Below are 19,020 nucleotides of genomic sequence, written 5' to 3'. Positions count from 1 at the left end.
CTGCAAGAGTCCCCCACCGGAATCAAGCTTACACAATCCTAGAGAATTTAAACTTGTTCTAGTCAGAAACTGGAACCAACTTAACCCAGCATAGTTTGATTCAAATTTAACTTAAGAGTGCCTCTCATAAATAAATGGCTCTAATTGCTCAATTGACCACTGCCCTACCACCAGAATCCCTTTGTGTGACTAGATGGACCTGGGGTGGGTAGCCAACCAATCCAGCACCATGATGGAGCACAATATTTTTGATCATAAATGCTCTCTATTGATAGATTTTGATCAAGAGGGGGGAAATGTGAACAAATGTGAACCTTCAAGATGGAGGGTGACTGGCTAATGGGTGCTCAATTTAAACTAGAGCTAAGCTGCTGTTTGTCCTCTAGGGCTCACACATCACTCTGAGTTCATCTGGAAACTTGCAGTATTTTATCTTTGGAACCTCAAGAGCTCATCTGAATCAACCAGAGTTCAGCTATTTAGACCAATCAAAAATAAGCAAGTTTCAATCCTTCATTAGCATAAACATATCTGATCAGGAACTTGGATAAGAACTCTTGCTATGATAGAGAAGCTAGCCTTTTGTTCTTTGGAAGTCACCTTCCTTTTATACTTCAAACTGAGTCTTTCTCATTTGTAAACTGTTTACTGGAATAAAGTCTTTTTCCTCTGACTTTCTTTTTCAGAGAACTTTAGTTCGCTCTTTGTTGAGCATTCTAAACAAGCATGGCCAACTTAATGTGGACAAAATTCCACCCTAGTTCTACCTGGCAAGCCTTACAATCTCATAAGGGAATACCTCATAGTTGCTAAAGCCAAGATCTAGGTCCTATCCATGATTCTTGGCTTTCCTGCACAGTCTACAATGTCCCTGCCTTGTTTGGCCAGCTTTATCTCTAGAGCTTGTCTAAATCTGCTTGCTTCTCACCACCTCTGCCTCCATCCTAGTCCATACTACCTTTTCTTTTGAGACACCTTCTATCCTGGTCTCCCTGCCTTCACTGTTGCCTCTATAGACTTTTTTCTCTAGAAGGTGGCTAGAAAGATCTTCATAAAGGATTAATTAGGCAAATTACTTCCTTCTTCCAAAAACATCCAGACGATTCAACTATAAACAGAAATGAATTCAAATCAAACCCTTATGAGTTGCAAGTCCTATGTGATCTGGCCCTTAGCCACTTACAAATTTTCTCTCTTCACTCACATTCCAGCCATCCTGCCTTACAGTTTCTCCTTTAGGCATATTTATAGTTTTTATGCTTGGAACAGTCTTTGCTTTGATTTTAATGCTGCCCGGTTTCTCTTCCTGAAATCTCAAGAAAAATGTCACCTACTGTACTCAAGCTAACACAGCTCTCCACAAAGCTCTCTTACCCAATTTCTGTTCTTCTTAGTGTATCAGTGTCTGGAATTAACTGTTTTAAATATAGTTGTTCATCTTCCCGGGCCCAAGTGTAAATTTCTTTTAAGCACAGAAGTGCCTATCCCAGCACTTATAAAAGTGTTTTAAAAATATTCATTGTCTCACTGAATGTCAAAGGCAGGGATTCTTAATCTAGGAGTCTGTTAGAAAATAATTACATCATTATTTGTATAACCTCAGGACTGAAATTTAACGTTTCATTCCATTACAAATGAGGCAAAAAACCGCAATAGTAGTAGTACCAATTACTTTGATACCAGCAGAAATCACCAGTATTTTCTCATGATATTATAATTGTGAACTCTGAAAAAACCAGTCCTTGAAGATGGATCCTGAGTGGTTAACTGGGCCTAAATTAAAAATACAGCCACGTGGCCATTTGCTGAATAGAGGATACACACCTACTTTGAGTTCCTGCAAAACATGGTCTGCTTAATTAGGGGACTTTCACACTTGCCTGTTTACCTCACCAGAACCAACCAACCTACTAAGACCCGGATTGACCAATCAGAACTCAGCAAATGTTAACCAATCAGAACTAAGTACATTTGAATCCTTCATTTGCATAAGTGCACCTGGGTGGGAATTTTCCTACTAAAGACAGACCTTTGTTTTGTTCTCTGGAGTGCATCTTCCTTTTACACCAAAGGCCTTCTGGCATGTTTAGCAAACTGTTTTTGGTAATGAAGTCTCTTTACTCTAAATTACTTTTCAGAGAACTTTTGTTCACATAACTACAATGTCTCAATCTATTTTGTTCACTCATTTTAAATTAGTATATTAATAAATAATATGTTATGAAAATGTGCTTTTTAGTATTTTGATAACTATTTCAACATAATTAGTTTCTTTAGAATTTTGGCATCATACTCTGAGTAGTTCATTACAAAAGAGATTAAGAAACTCTGCTATAAAGGAACCTCCATAGGCCAAAGGCAAGCTACTTTATATGATTATTGTCCCTGGAATCCACGGAAATAAGTTCAGAGAAGCAAAAATATTAAAATTACAAAAAGTAGGGTACTACCTCATACTCAAACCAACAAGGACTATTGGCTAAATTAAAAACACTGAGGGCCAGCTGCCCTCTCCAAGTCTTGCCAACTGCCCCAGTGCCCTAGGGCTGTCTCCTCTGCATGGGTTGTCTCTGACCCAGCACTTACCATGATGTTCTGTAACCAGCTGCTTACTCAACTACCTTTGTTCTCACAGTGCAAACTCCCTCAGGGCAAGGCCCAAATCTCATTCCTATTTGTGTCTCAAGAATATCACATTGCCAAACCAATAGCATTTTTTGGTCTTATTAAAAAAAAAATGTATTCAAATTGTGCCAAGTAAGATGGTGTTCTTCATTAAAGCAAAGTTTTAATGCCCATGATAAGGAAGATGAAAATACCTACTGTGCACTTACCATGTGCCAGAAACCACCTATGGTGCTTTACACATTTTTACCTCATCTAATCTAACAATCCCGTAAGGTGTGATCCTTATTTTGCAGATGGGAAAACTCGTTCTGCTTAATTCATGAAAGATATAAGATTTAAATTCATTTGGTCCATATAACTATTTATACTCTACCTCATTCCAAAATGAGTTTCTATGAAAATGATTAAAATAAAACTTTATTAAAAAACAAAACAAAACAATACTGAGGGCCACAAGAAAAGGTGACATTGGAAATCAACTCATAGCTGCCTACCAAACTCTGGTACTTGGCAAATTCAGCGTGAAGGGAGAGGTGGAAATGCTGTGCAGGCTGATACCTGTCTATGCAAAGGAGACAACTCTTGAAGTGAGTCAAATAATTGAGCACATCTATATGCCCTTTGCAAGAAAAATGTAATGAATGAAATGATTCAGAAAGGTAAAGGCCATGCGAAAGTATTCCAGGGAATCTAAAATAAGCACACTCTCACACACAATTTGAGGTCTGATCAATTTAAGAAAGTGAATTAAAAGTAAAAATTGTAAAGTGAAATAGGCCGATGAATTTATAAAATTGTAAGTAAATTTCCAGTTAAGATACACATGTCAAAATCTTTTGACATTATAACATCAGAACATAGTATTCAATACAAACTCCTTGGTTGTGAAAAGAGAAATGAATAAAAATTACAATAATGGAAAACTTTGGTATAACTTTCAATATTTAATAGGTCAAATGTAAAAACTCAAGTAACATTTATGGGGTCTGAATAAAGTAGCATGATTGTTTCCATAACTGTGCACAATCCTGTACCTTAGAAATAGAGGATAAACCTTTGCCAAGGCCCATGGGATATTTTGTAGTGTTGTTATGTGGTCATTCATAAGAGCAATCTCAATCATTTCTATGTTAAAATATTCAGACAAGCTTTTATATTTTTAAATTGCTGTTTATATTCCATTCATTCAAATACAATTTATTAACTAAGCTGAATTATAAACATGTTTAGCTTCAGATATCAATTTTTCTAATCAGCAATCTTGAATATGAATGCATCTTGGCAAATGGTGAGTGTACCATTATAAAAATTCTTAGTAGTGGCAACACTGAGTCAATTTAATACTGACTCAATTTAATTTTTTTTCAGATTAATATATGGGTACAAATAATGAGATTACACTGTGTTACATAAAGTACAAGTTATAGTTGAGCCCTTCACCTGGGAGGTATGCTGTATACTCTTACATTGTACCTATTAGGTGAGAGATTACCAAATCTCTTTCCCCTTTTCTTCTCCTCCCCACTCCACTTAAATTTAATTGTGTGTTTTTTTCCTTGTGTGGGCACAAAGTTGTTCATCTACTAGTTTCATATTAACATTGAGTACATTACATACTTGCATTTCCATTCTTACAATACTTTACTTAGGAGGATATTCTCCAAATCCATCCAGGTAAATAGAAAAATGTAAAGTCTCCATCTATCTTTATGGCTAAATAGTATTTCATGGTATGTATGTATGTATGTATGTACATATACATACCACCGTTTATTTATCCCTTCATTAGTTGTTGGACACTTGGGTTGTTTCCATGTCTTGGCAATTGTGAATTGAGTTGCTGTAAACATGCTAGTGCAAATGTCCTTATGGAGAATCCTCAAAGAGCTAAAAAGAGACCTTCCATTTGATCCTGCAATCCCATTACTAGGTATCTACACAGAAGAAAGAAAACCAGTTTAATTTTTGAGTGATATTATCAAATTTTCCTCCAAACATCATTTGGATAATTTCTTTCAATAAATTTAGCTAAAAAAAAAACCCTCCCCAAACAATTAACAGGCTATTTTTGTTTAAAGCAAAAAATTATTTATTAATGGGTTTTCCAGGAAACTTACTGCATTTATTTATTTATTTATTTTCTTTAGTTTTCCAGTCAACTCACTTGAACTTTCTGGATAAATGATCATATCCGCTAATAATAGTAATTTTACCTTCTTTTCCAATTTGTATGTGCCTTCATTTCCTTCTTTATCTACTCTTTCTCTTAAGTAAAAACATCACTGCTTATTGCATAGGTAAAAGGCCAACTTATATATTGAGCCATTGCATAAACTCTACCTTCTCCATATATTACTATGGATAAGCTCTAGGTTTCTATCCAAAGCCAACCCCTGTACTAGTTCTTGAATTTCATCCCCTGTGGATGACTTAAGTACTTTAATTCTGTATTTGTGAAATCTCACTATTGGATTATACCATCAGTTTATATGCTATTACATCTATCTTCTGAAACAAACAAAGATTTGTTACCTATGTGTATATCCCTATAGGCTTTAGTTTTACGAATACTTAAAACTTTGGTATGTCTTTTAACTCCCTTTTAATCTAGAGTCTTCTTTAATCCCTTATTTTTTCTTATATCCACTGTAATTTGTTAAAGTACCCAAGTTCTTTGACCTACAAAATTACCACAGTTCAGATTTGCTGATGATATACTTCAGATTTAGTTCAACTTATCCTTTGTTCTCTGTCCTGCAAAATGGTAGCTGTATCCATAGGCTTGATCAGATTGAGCTTGATTTTCTTAGCAACATATTAGTGGTGGTGTGTTCTTTCACCAGGAGGTGAAAGAGGTACACAGTGTCTTTATGCCTCTTTTTTGTGAGATAACCAGCCAATGATATTCAACACCTTAATTCACTGGAGGTTGCAAAATAGGTATATTTCACATCTTTCAATTCTTATTATTGGCCAAAGTTATTCTAGAAAGAGACATTTTCCTTATTTATTTAGCATTGATAGAGTTTATATAAGAAAGGCACAGTATCAGTGCCTTGAATACACTCTAAGGGACCTTTTGTCTCCATGATTTATTTGAAATCATTTTAGTGAAGGTCACCTTTAAGGTATCTCTTGCCTAACCCATTTTCTCAGACATTATAATTTAACCCCTTTATGTTATTTGCCAAAGGCATTCACTTCTACTTTGTTTCACTTCTCTTTGAAACACATTTCCAACTGCTTTTCCTACACCACTGAAGGGCTTTCCCAATCTCCCTTGCAAACTTTTCCTCTTCCTTACCTTTTAATGTTAGGCTTGTAGTCTCTCAAATTTATATCTTCAGCCCCAGTATCCTTCCAGAATTCCAGAGGCATTTCCATCAGGATGTCTAATATTTTCAGGCCTAACATGGTCCCCTCATCTCCATATATGCACCCCTTATTCTTCCCTATTTCATGGGTCTTCCTCAACTCCTTTCTCTCCTGGATTCTCAGTTTCAAAAGATGTCCTTAATTTGATTGTTGCTCACCTTTAAAAGCGTGTCTCTTCTCTTTCCTTAGCCCAATCTTGAATTTCTGCGTTAGCAAAGATAAGGTAGAAAATTAGGGTTATCACTTCAGTGGCTGCCAGTGAGAAGAATTTAAACCAAGCATATTCTGGATCCTGAGGGATTAAAATGCAAAGTAATTGTAAGTTACTGATGTTGTTTTGTGTTTTATAATGTTGAAAATATAATATTAAAACATACAGACTCAACCTAGGTCATTTAACAAATTCATAAATGACTGAAAAGAAGTTATCGTTTCACTCTACAAAAATAACCACTTTTATCTTTCTACTATACATGTTTTCTAAAATTCTATTTTAATAGTATATTAAGTTTATACACCAGTTTCTTGTAGTTCATAATAAATTAACATATCTTATTTTCATTCTGATCTATGATTTCAAAATTTTCTGCATCTTTTTTTTTTTTTTTAGTTTATTTATTTTTTTATTTTTGGCCGGGGCTGGGTTTGAACCCGCCACCTCCGGCATATGGGACCGGTGCCCTACTCCTTCAGCCACAGGCGCCACCCTTTTCTGCATCTTTTTAATGTATCTTATATAGCCAACATATTGTATCACACAAGCATATATAAACAGAAATAAAGTGTGATTTTGTATTTTAATTGACAAATGTAACCGATTTTTGTCTACTGTAATTATTTTGTCACAATTTATTATTCACATATTATTTCATATTTTCCATTACAATGCTTTCTTTTTATTATTATTTTTCATTCATTTTGGAAAAATAGAGTTTTCTTCTACTAGTTCACAAGGTATCCATATTGCTTTTTTGATGTTTATTCTTCATATCTATACTCCAGTTGCTAAAACTATCTTGACAGATAGATCAAGAGATACAGCTATAGACATTTAAAAATATATAGATAAGTATGTCTGTTTATAGTAGATACATATTGAACTATATACATGGAAAGATAGACATCTAATATTTGTCAGGCTCTTATTTCCTTTTGGACTGCTCCATCTCCATCCTCGGTCCTCCTTTCTTTCATCCCTTTCTTGCTCTTCAACCTTCTCACACTTCTGGTCCTGTACCAAAAGGACTCATTGAAACCTTAGTCCACAGGCACGAGAACTTAAAGAGCAAGAGGAAGTGAAAGGAAAATTAGGGCAAGGAAACAGATAAAAGAAGTCACTCATGAGGAAGAATCAGCAGAAAACTCCAGGCAACATGAAGAACCAGTCCAGAACAATCCCACCAAGGGACCATGAGGTAGCTACTGCAGAGGATTCCACCTATAAAGAAATGTTAGGAATGACAGAAAGGGAATTTAGAATACACATGATGAAAACAATGAAAGAAATGATGGAAACAATGAAGGAAACTGCTAATAAAGTGGAAAATAACCAAAAGGAAATCCAAAAACAGAATCAAATCAGAGAAGAACGATATGAAGAATATAAAAAGGAAATAGCAGAGCTGAAGGAAATGAAACAGTCAATTAGGGAACTTAAAGATGCAATGGAAACTATCAGCAACAGGTTAGACCATGCAGAAGAAAGAATTTCAGAGGTAGAAGACAAAGTTCTTGAGATAACTCAGATAGTAAAAGAGGCAGAAAAGAAGAGAGAGAAAGCAGAACATTCACTGTCAGAATTATGGGACTTTATGAAGCGTTCCAACATACGCGTTATAGGACTCCCAGAAGGGGAAGAAGAATGCCCCAGAGGAATGGAAGCCATACTAGAGAATATTATAAAAGAAAATGTCCCAAATATCACCAAAGATTCTGACACACTGCTTTCAGAGGGCTATCGGACCCCAGGTCACCTCAACTCTAACCGAGCTTCTCCAAGACACATTGTGATGAACCTGTCCAAAGTCAAGACAAAAGAAAAGATTCTGCAAGCTGCCAGGAGTAAGCGCCAGTTGACCTACAGGGGCAAATCCATCAGAGTGACGGCAGACTTCTCTAATGAAACTTTCCAAGCAAGAAGACAATGGTCATCTACCTTTAATCTACTTAAACAGAACAATTTCCAGCCCAGAATTCTGTACCCTGCTAAGCTAAGCTTAAAAATTGACAAAGAAACCAAATCATTTACGGATATACAAACATTGAGGAAATTCGCCACAACAAGACCAGCTCTACAGGAAATACTTCAACCTGTTCTGCACACTGACCACCACAATGGATCAGCAGCAAAGTAAGAACTCAGAAATTGAAGGACAGAACCAAACCTCCACACTGATGCAAAAGATAAAACTAAGCAATGGACTCTCACAAAATAAGATGAATAGAATACTACCACACTTATCAATTATCTCAATAAATGTTAATGGCTTGAATTCCCCACTGAAGAGACATAGATTGCCTGACTGGATTAAAAAACACAAGCCATCCGTTTGCTGTCTGCAAGAAACACACCTGGCTTCAAAAGACAAATTAAAGCTCCGAGTCAAGGGTTGGAAGACAGTTTTTCAGGCAAATGGCATTCAGAAGAAAAGAGGAGTTGCAATCTTATTTTCAGATTCAATATGGATTTAAAAGCAACTAAAGTCAAAAAAGACAAAGATGGTCACTTTATATTGGTCAAGGGAAAAATACAACAAGAAGACGTTTCAATTCTGAATATTTATGCACCCAATTTAAATGCTCCCAGATTCTTGAAACAGACCTTACTCAGTCTGAGTAATATGATATCTGATAATACCATAATAACAGGGGACTTTAACAATCCTCTTACAGAGCTGGACAGATCCTCTAAACAGAAATTGAACAAAGATATAAGAGACTTAAATGAGACCCTAGAACAACTGTGCTTGATAGACGCATATAGACCACTCCATCCCAAAGATAAAGAATATACATTCTTCTCATCACCCCATGGAACATTCTCCAAAATTGATCATATCCTGGGACACAAAACAAATATCAACAGAATCAAAAGAATTAAAATTTTACCTTGTATCTTCTCAGACCATAGGCACTAAAGGTGGAACTCAACTCTAACAAAGACACTCGACCCCACACAAAGGCATGGAAATTAAACAATCTTCTGTTGAATAACAGATGGGTGCAGGAAGAAATAAAACAGGAAATCATTAACTTCCTTGAGCATAACAACAATGAAGACACAAGCTACCAAAACCTGTGGGATACTGCAAAAGCAGTTTTGAGAGGAAAATTCATCACTTTAGATGCCTACATTCGAAAAACAGAAAGAGAGCGCATCAACAATCTCACAAGCCATGTTATGGAATTGGAAAAAGAAGAACAATCTAAGCCTAAACTCAGTAGAAGAAAAGAAATCTCCAAAATCAAATCAGAGATCAATGAAATTGAAAACAAAAGAATCATTCAGAAAATTAATGAAACAAGGAGTTGGTTTTTTAAAAAAATAAATAAAATAGATAAACCATTGGCCAGACTAACGAGAAATAGTAAAACAAAATCTCTAGTAACCTCAATCAGAAATGATAAAGGGAAAATAACAACTGATCCCACAGAGATACAGGAGATCATCTCTGAATACTACCAGAAACTCTATGCCCAGAAATTTGACAATGTGAAGGAAATGGATAAATATTTGGAATCACACCCTCTCCCTAGACTTAGCCAGGAAGAAATAGAGCTCCTGAACAGACCAATTTCAAACACTGAGATCAAAGAAATAAAAAATCTTCCAACCAAAAAATGCCCTGGTCCAGATGGCTTCACACCAGAATTCTATAACACCTTCAAGGAAGAGCTTATTCCTGTACTGCAGAAATTATTCCAAAAAATTGAGGAAGAAGGCATCTTCTCCAACACATTCTATGAAGCAAACACCACCCTAATACCAAAACCAGGAAAAGACCCAAACAAAAAGGAGAATTTCAGACCAATCTCATTCATGAATATAGATGCAAAAATTCTCAACAAAATCCTAGCCAATAGATTACAGCTTATCATCAAAAAAGTCATTCATCATGATCAAGTAGGCTTCATCCCAGGGATGCAAGGCTGGTTTAACATACGGAAGTCCATAAACGTTATCCACCATATTAACAGAGGCAAAAATAAAGATCACATGATCCTCTCAATAGATGCAGAAAAAGCATTTGATAAAATCCAGCATCCTTTTCTAATTAGAACACTGAAGAGTATAGGCATAGATGGCACATTTCTAAAACTGATTGAAGCTATCTATGACAAACCCACAGCCAATATTTTACTGAATGAAGTAAAACTGATAGCTTTTCCTCTTAGAACTGGAACCAGATAAGGTTGTCCTCTGTCACCTTTACTATTCAACGTAGTGCTGGAAGTTCTAGCCAATACAATTAGGCAAGACAAGGAAATAAAGGGAATCCAAATGGGAGCAGAGGAGGTCAAACTCTCCCTCTTTGCTGACGACATGACCTTATACTTAGAGAACCCCAAAGACTCAACCACAAGACTCCTAGAAGTCATCAAAAAATACAGTAATGTTTCAGGATATAAAATCAATGTCCACAAGTCAGTAGCCTTTGTATACACCAGTAACAGTCAAGATGAAAAGCTAATTAAGGACACAACTCCCTTCACCATAGTCTCAAAGAAAATGAAATACCTAGGAATATACCTAACGAAGGAGGTGAAGGACCTCTATAAAGAAAAGTATGAAATCCTCAGAAAGGAAATAGCAGAGGATATTAACAAATGGAAGAACATACCATGCTCATGGATGGGAAGAATCAACATTGTTAAAATGTCTATACTTCCCAAAGCAATCTACCTATTCAATGCCATTCCTATCAAAATACCAACATCGTACTTTCAAGATTTGGAAAAAATGATTCTGCGTTTTGTATGGAACCGGAAAAAAACCCATATAGCTAAGGCAGTTCTTAGTAACAAAAATAAAGCTGGGGGCATCAGCATACCAGATTGTAGTCTGTACTACAAAGCCATAGTGCTCAAGACAGCATGGTACTGGCAGAAAAACAGAGACATAGACACTTGGAATCGAATTGAAAACCAAGAAATGAAACTAACATCTTACAACCACCTAATCTTCGATAAACCAAACAAGAACATACCTTGGGGGAAAGACTCCCTATTCAATAAATGGTGATGGGAAAACTGGATGTCTACATGTAAAAGACTGAAACTGGACCCACACCTTTACCCACTCACAAAAATTGATTCAAGATGGATAAAGGACTTAAATTTAAGGCATGAAACAATAAAAATCCTCCAAGAAAGCATAGGAAAAACACCGGAAGATATTGGCCTGGGGAAAAACTTCAGGAAGAAGACTGCCATGCCAATTGCAACAACAACAAAAATAAACAAATGGGACTTCATTAAACTGAAAAGCTTCTGTACAGCTAAGGAGACAATAACCAAAGCAAAGAGACAACCTACACAATGGGAAAGGATATTTGCATATTTTCAATCTGACAAAAGCTTGATAACTAGGATCTATAAAGAACTCAAATTAATCCACATGAAAAAAGCCAACAATCCCATATATCAATGGGCAAGAGGCATGAATAGAACTTTCTCTAAAGACAACAGACGAATGGCTGACAAACACATGAAAAAATGTTCATCATCTCTATATATTAGAGAAATGCAAATCAAAACAACCCTGAGATATCATCTAACCCCAGTGAGAATGGCCCACATCACAAAATCTCAAAACTGCAGATGCTGGCGTGGATGTGGAGAGAAGGGAACACTTTTACACTGCTGGTGGGACTGCAAACTTGTACAACCTTTCTGGAAGGAAGTATGGGGAAACCTCATACTTACTGAGAAAGCGCTCAACCTAGACCTCCCATTTGATCCTGCAATCCCATTACTGGGCATCTACCCAGAAGGAAAAGAATCCTTTTATCATAAGGAAACCTGTACCAGACTGTTTATTGCAGCTCAATTTACAATCGTCAAAATGTGGAAACAGCCTAAATGCCCACCAACCCAGGAATGGATTAACAAGCTGTGGTATATGTATACCATGGAATACTACTCAGCTATTAAAAAAAATAGAGACTTTACATCCTTCGTATTAACCTGGATGGAAGTGGAAGACATTATTCTTAGTAAAGCATCACAAGAATGGAGAAACATGAATCCTATGTACTCAATTTTGATATGAGGACAATTAATGACAATTAAGGTTATTGGGGGGGGGGAGGAAAAGCAGAAAGAGGGATGGAGGGAGTGGGGTGGGGCCTTGGTGTGTGTCACACTTTATGGGGGCAAGACATGATTGCAAGAGGGACTTTACCTAACAATTGCAATCAGTGTAACCTGGCTTATTGTACCCTCAATGAATCCCCAACAATAAAAAAAAAAAAAGGAGGCTGGGCATGGTGGCTCACGCCTGTAATCCTAGCGCTCTGGGAGGCCAAGGCAGGTGGATTGTCTGGGCTCAGGGTTTCGAGACTGGCCTGAGCTGGAGTGAGCCAGTGTGAGACCCTGTCTCTACCAAAATAAGCTGGGCGTTGTGGCAGGCACCTTCCCAGCTACTTGGAAGCTAAGGGCAAAAGAATTGCTAAAGGAAGAAAAGAAAAAAAAAAAAACCCTTCAAAGTAAGATGATTGAAAACCAATTGAAAGCAAAATTCAAAAACAAATGAACAAACAAACAAAAAAATTAAGAACAGAGCTACTGTATGATCCACTAATTCCACTACTGGATCTATATCCAAAAGAAATGAAATCAGTATGTCAAGGATATATCTGCACTCCCATGTTCATTGAAGCATTGTTTACAATAGCTAAGATATGGAATCAACAATATGTATGTATGTGTATATATGTATGTATATACACACACATACATACATACATATGCACATACACACACACACATACATACATACATACACACACACACAGTAGAATACTATTTAGCCTATAGATGAAGGAAATTTTGTCATTTATGACAACATGGATGAACCTAAAGGACATTATATTAAGTTAAATAAGCCAAGCATAGAAAGATAAATACTGCATAATCTCATAAGTGGAATCTAGAAAAGTTGAACTCACAGAAATAGAGAGTAGTGAATAACACAGTATTGCAGACAGTGGCGGGAGAGGAGAAGGGTGACATGAGAGAGGATGTTGGTCAGAGGATACGAAATTTCAGTTATATAGAAGATATAAATTCAGAAGATCTATTGTATAACATGGTGACTACAGTTAATAACAATGTATCAGGTTGGGTGGCTCACGCCTGTAATCCCAGCATTCTGAGAGGCAAAGGAAGGTGTATTGCTTGAGCTCAGGGGTTTGAGACTAGCCTGAGAAAGTGAGACCCCCATCTCTAAAAATAGCTGGTTATACTGGTGGGTGCTTGTAGTCCCAGGTACTGGTGAGGCTGAGACTAAGAGGATCACTTGAGCCAAGGAGTTTGAGGTTGCTGTGAGGTATGACACCGTGGCACTCTGCTGAAGGCAATATAGTGGAAGCTAAGGGCAAGAGATATTGCTAAAAGAAGAAGAAGAAGAAAAAAAGATAACAAAGTATTGGAGTCTTGAAAATTGGGCAGAGAGTAGACTTTAAATGTTCTCCCCCCCACACACACACAAATGGTAAGTATGTGAAGTATTAGCTCAGTTTAGCAATTTCACAAAGTATCCACATCTCAGAACATCATGTTGTATAAAACAAGGACTTATTTGTCGTTAAAATATCATGTTGTAACAAACAATTAAAAATAAATAATTTTTTTGAAAGGCCTACCTGGCAGCGATATCCAAGGCATTGATAATTGTTCCAGCAAAGTTAAAGCTGCTTGGTGCAATGATAAGTATCAGGAGAATGAAAGTGCCATGCAAGCTGTAAGTCAGGAAAGGCAGGCATATCTTGAAAGTTGCAGGAAGGAAGAATCCTGGGGAGTGATTCAGACAAATCAGTCACTTGCATCATGGAGGTGGGGGTGAAGTATCCCCCAAGTGCTTGAATGTTGTGGCTATTCCTTACCTAATGTGGTGAAGAGTTTCCGGATGGTAATTATGCTAAAAATATTCCTGGCCAGAAAGAAGTCTGATATCTGACCTGCTAGGATACCAAAGATCCAGGCAAACAAATAGGGGAGGGCAGATAGCAGCCCATTCTGAAAATGAAACATTATTCTGAGAGTGAATATGATGGGAGTAACCCCACACTAAAATTCAGTATCTTGAGATGCGTACTTTCCATGAAACCATCAACATACAACACCAGAATTACCCAAACGGAGAAAAATAGTTTTGAGATCAGTAACATTTGTCATAATCTCTCAAGATTTTTACTTTTAGCATCATAAAACCTGGAAGCATTGAACAATAGAGAGGAAGATTACATTGGGAATGGAACATACTGATTCTGGGGAAAACAATAGGATAATGATGACAATTGCAAACTTGTATATGGTGCTTTGCCTGGACCAGCTGCTATTAATCCGTGCAACAACTCTATGATCTCATGGAAGATAAAATTAAGTTGAAGAGTTCATATGCTCTCACTGTTATGATGGTCCCAAGTATGGTTTACTGAGAGTTCATTACAGAATGCCACAAAGAGGGAAGCCCAGTGTGTATTTCAGACGCCGACCTGTCTGGTTATTATGGTATGAAATAGCAGGAGGCTCTAGGCATAAGTGATTCTCTAAGTCAGACAAGCAATTTCTGTGTCTGTCCTTCCATAGCAAGCCCTGAATGCTGGGTTCATACCCCAGACTCATTGGCTCATCCTGAAGAGAGGATTGGTAAGAGCTCAACAGAATGGCAGGGTCTGGCTAATTACTTTCAGGAAGGATCCCAGTCCCCATAGGAAATGTGGTGCTGAGGCTTAAGTAACACACAAAGGCAATCATATAGTAAATGGGAGGTAAAGAATGTGTGGGAGACATGGGTACATGTGGACTGCTGGAATGCCAAACACTATATCTATATCAACTCCTTTGTTCTGGCCAATGTTCACATAAAAATCAGAAAAAAAAGTCTCCAGGTAAAAAGCTCTCACCAAACAGTGTAAGGGGTGGATGAGGGCTGAGACTGGGGTCATTTGAGATAGAGAAATGAATCCAGATTCCTTCATAAGGGTAAAAACTAATGGTATACTTACCTCTCTTATAGTAACATGAAGTACAGAGTTGATAAAAGTTGGGGTGTACAAAAGCATGGTGCTATTTGTACAGTAATGAGCAAAAATACCAAAGGAAATAGCCCAGAATGGAAGTGACTTAAGCATGGCCTTGATAGGCACAGCTTGTCTACTTGAGCTGACCTGGAAAGAAAAGAATTCATTAGTCATTAGCACATAATGACAAGTTGGAACAGGTTTAGTGTGGAGCAGTATGTGGGAGATGCCAATGTGCAGCAGCACTGTGTTTTACCTGCTGGTGGAGAGAGGATGTGATGTACTTCTTCTCAGTGATGCTTATGCAAGGGTGGTCCATGGGATCATCATCAAACAGAACAAACCAGAGAAGACACAGAGCACAGCCAGAAGCACCTGTCAAAGTAGGACAAGTTAGGATCAGAAGTTTCTGTTTGTAGCAGGTCTTTTTCCTAAGTTGGTATTTTTTCAATGTAAAAACTGCAACAAGGCTCACAGTTTTGTATTTGCAGCTGCCTCTTCTTGCCTACAGAATGAATTTTGCAGAAATGGTGGTAAACCCTTTGGCACCTTGCCTCTGCTTGCCTCCTCTCATGACAGAGAGGCTGCCCTACCCTTAGACCCTCATCTTTTCAAATTTCTACTGTGTTCTACCGTGACAGTATGGTATAGCTGAGCCTGCACAGCACTTGAGAGTCACACAGTTTTGAGAGGTTGGTCTCAGCCATGTTCTTGAGCTATTGCTCAGGGTTCAGGGATTTTTGGATTATCCAAATTTTGAAAGAGTTTGCCAAATTGAGACTAGGGTCATTAGAGATAGAGAAATGAACCCAGACTCCTTAATAAAGTTAAAAAGAGAAAAAAATGGGATACTTACCTTTCTTATGTTAACATGAAGCAGGGAGTTGATAAAAATTGGTGTGTATTACAAGCATAATGTTATTTTCTCATTTTCAATTTTTCTTCTTAAATTCTGAATAATAACTGGGACTTTATAGGAGACTCACCCAAAATATAGAAGACCATGGGCCAGCCCAGAGATTCACAGATGACTCCAGTCACCAACAGGACAATAAAGATTCCCAGCACAAATCCTAATCAGAAGGCACAAACCCCCAAATTAATACAGGCATCTGAAAGTAATGATAATGTAGCTTTACTATAGCAATGAACAATATTCTGTGAAATAAATGTGTATATCATAAACACTAATCAGAAGAAAAGAATATTTGCTTTTCTCTGTTTTTTTTTAATGTTGATTGAGAGGATTCCTCTTCTTCATTCTAAACAGTTTTCTCATCTTTAAAACTAGAATACTGAAATAGATGATTTCTAAAGCCTTTGATAGGTCAAAATGTAAGTTTCTTATGGCTCTAAGGAAGAATGTGATAACAATGGCCTAAAATTGGGATTCAACCATTCTATGATCTAAGTCCTTACCTGATTGACATATAGAATTAAGTTGGCCTTGTTCCAGAGGAGGAGCCCGTTTGACCCACACTTAACACTGAGCTATCATTACTGTCTCCTGAAATGAGAAAGATTAGGACATTTGATCTGAGGTATTTTCTTTCTTTCTTGAAAAATACTATTTTACGGGCGGCGCCTGTGGCTCAGTGAGTAGAGCGCCGGCCCCATATGCCGAGGGTGGCGGGTTCAAACCCAGCCCCTGCCAAACTGCAACAAAAAAATAACCGGGCGTTGTGGCAGGCGCCTGTAGTCCCAGCTACTCCTAAGGCTGAGGCAAGAGAATCATGTAAGCCCAAGAGCTGGAGGTTGCTGTGAGCCGTGTGACGCCAGGGCACTCTACCCGAGGGCGGTACAGTGAGACTCTATGTCTCTACAAAAAAAAAAAAAAAAATACTATTTTACTTAAACTATTTTTTATTTATTTATTTATTTATTTATTGCAGTTTTTTTTTTTTTTGGACTGGGCAGGGTTTGAACCTACCACCTCCGGTATATGGGGCTGGCATCCTACTCCTTGAGCCACGGGTGCTGCCCTAAACTATTTATTTTTTTATGAACCCTTCCTTTTTTTTTTTTTTTTTTATTAAATCATAGCTGTGTACATTAATGCGATCATGGGGCACCATACACTGGTACATTATGCAATCATGGGGCACCATACACTGGTTTTATAGACCGTTTGACACATTTTCATCACACTGGTTAACATAGCTTTCATGGCATTTTCTTAGTTATTGTGTTAAGACATTTATATTCTACATTTACTAAGTTTCACATGTATCCTTAAAGATCTGAGGTATTTTCTGTGAATTTAAACTTTGTTCAGTTTTTGCGTTATATTAATACCTGGGCCATTCCCTGGACTACACGACATGCAATGATATAAGTTTCTCCAACTTCAGCTGCTGGTGGGATCAACAGGCTGAGAAGAGAGCTGAGGAATAATGTACAACCATTTTCTTTACACCATATGTTGTAGATAAGTATCCAACAGGAATTTGGATGAAGACCATACCATAAAAGATGGAACTCAAGATCATCCCCTGGATATCAGGGCTCCAATTATACACAGGGTTCTGAAAGAAAAAGGTACATCTAACCACTCCACACATATTTACTGTGACATTCGGGATTCAGGGAAACTGGTCTTCAGGGTCACCCCCTGTAAAGTAGTTCCCTTCTCTCTCATACTCTTTGTCACAGGACATTCTTTTATGCCATCATTTCTGCATGTCTTTGCATTTTATCCTTGTTACCTTTAATTATAAAGTCTTTATAGGCAAGGACACCATCTGTACTCTGTAACTATCACTGCATAGACATTTAATACTTTTTTCTTTAATGTTGCTAAATTGCATGGTAAATTGTCCTGAGGAGTTTTGCATAGTACTGCATGTACTGCAATACTAATTTCCTCTTGCCTCTTCTCTTCCTCTAACTCCTCTAATAATTTAAGCTCATGCAAAAAAAAACCCTTTCCCCACCTACACATTACATCCAGAGAGAAAAGCAGCAACAGAGAGGTGGAACCATGAAGAGCTCTTAGTTTGAGCTGTGGAAATGACTGCATGGGACAATGAAGAAAAACATAATTTCTCTTCTTTTGCTTTGCTCTGATATAGCATATACCCCCTTCCTCCCCCAGATAGATTCATTTGTCCATTCCTAGGTTAGGGGGCCTTCTATAGTTTCCTTACATTATTAAAGGCTAATAAAAGAAATTCTGAATGTTGAACTTAACTGTTGATACTACAGGGGAGGAGGTGCACATGGTTTTGAACTCACTGAACAAAATGAAATCTTAATGCTAGTAGGGGAAGACAAGCTTTGGAAGCTTAAGGTAGTCCCATTCTCTAAACTTTCTGTTGCCTAATTAGGAGAAACATATTAAGAAATGAAGGGTTTTGCTACATAAAGAGTGATGGGTGGTATTTTTGGTTCAATATTAAATAAGGAAATAGGTAGGAATTCATGTATTTGTTGTTATCTTGTTCCTCCAGTCCTCTTTTCTTCTCCCCTTTTCAAGTTCCTGTCTCCCTATAGCTGTGACCTCTGGATGGTAATATCTCTTTTGGATGGAAAAGGACTTAACATGGTGAGATCTGGAGGAGTGCTGAATAAAAACCAGTGAGGCACATTCTTTTTTTTGAAATGTTTAAAATTATTTTTTATTATTGTTTCAGGTTAATTTGAGAATTAGGTAATAATGTTCACTTTGTTAGGTAGAGTCCCTTTTATAATTGTGTCCCACTCCCAAGAAATGTGTCATACACCCTAAAATTGTGCCCACTAAGTGGGATCACACCTGTTCCCCTTCCTCCTC

The 19,020-nt window shown here is 37.3% G+C and overlaps 1 protein-coding gene across 1 annotated transcript in view; it reads right to left on the bottom strand.

Moving 5' to 3' along the window:
* Positions 1-6,163: 6,163 nt before the first annotated feature.
* SLC17A1 (solute carrier family 17 member 1) overlaps positions 6,164-19,020 on the bottom strand; it is a 28,870-nt gene continuing 16,013 nt past the window's right edge. The window contains 9 exon segments of the mRNA XM_053603626.1: positions 6,164-6,389; positions 13,869-14,016; positions 14,109-14,241; positions 15,234-15,395; positions 15,505-15,623; positions 16,235-16,321; positions 16,668-16,755; positions 17,544-17,647; positions 17,650-17,773. Of these exon segments, the coding sequence (XP_053459601.1) occupies positions 6,164-6,389; positions 13,869-14,016; positions 14,109-14,241; positions 15,234-15,395; positions 15,505-15,623; positions 16,235-16,321; positions 16,668-16,755; positions 17,544-17,647; positions 17,650-17,773 (1,191 nt within the window).

Source organism: Nycticebus coucang, chromosome 9 (assembly GCF_027406575.1).
Source record: "Nycticebus coucang isolate mNycCou1 chromosome 9, mNycCou1.pri, whole genome shotgun sequence".
NCBI lineage: Eukaryota > Metazoa > Chordata > Mammalia > Primates > Lorisidae > Nycticebus > Nycticebus coucang.
Note: the sequence above shows the minus strand (reverse complement) of the source record. Positions and strands in the feature narration are given on the sequence as shown.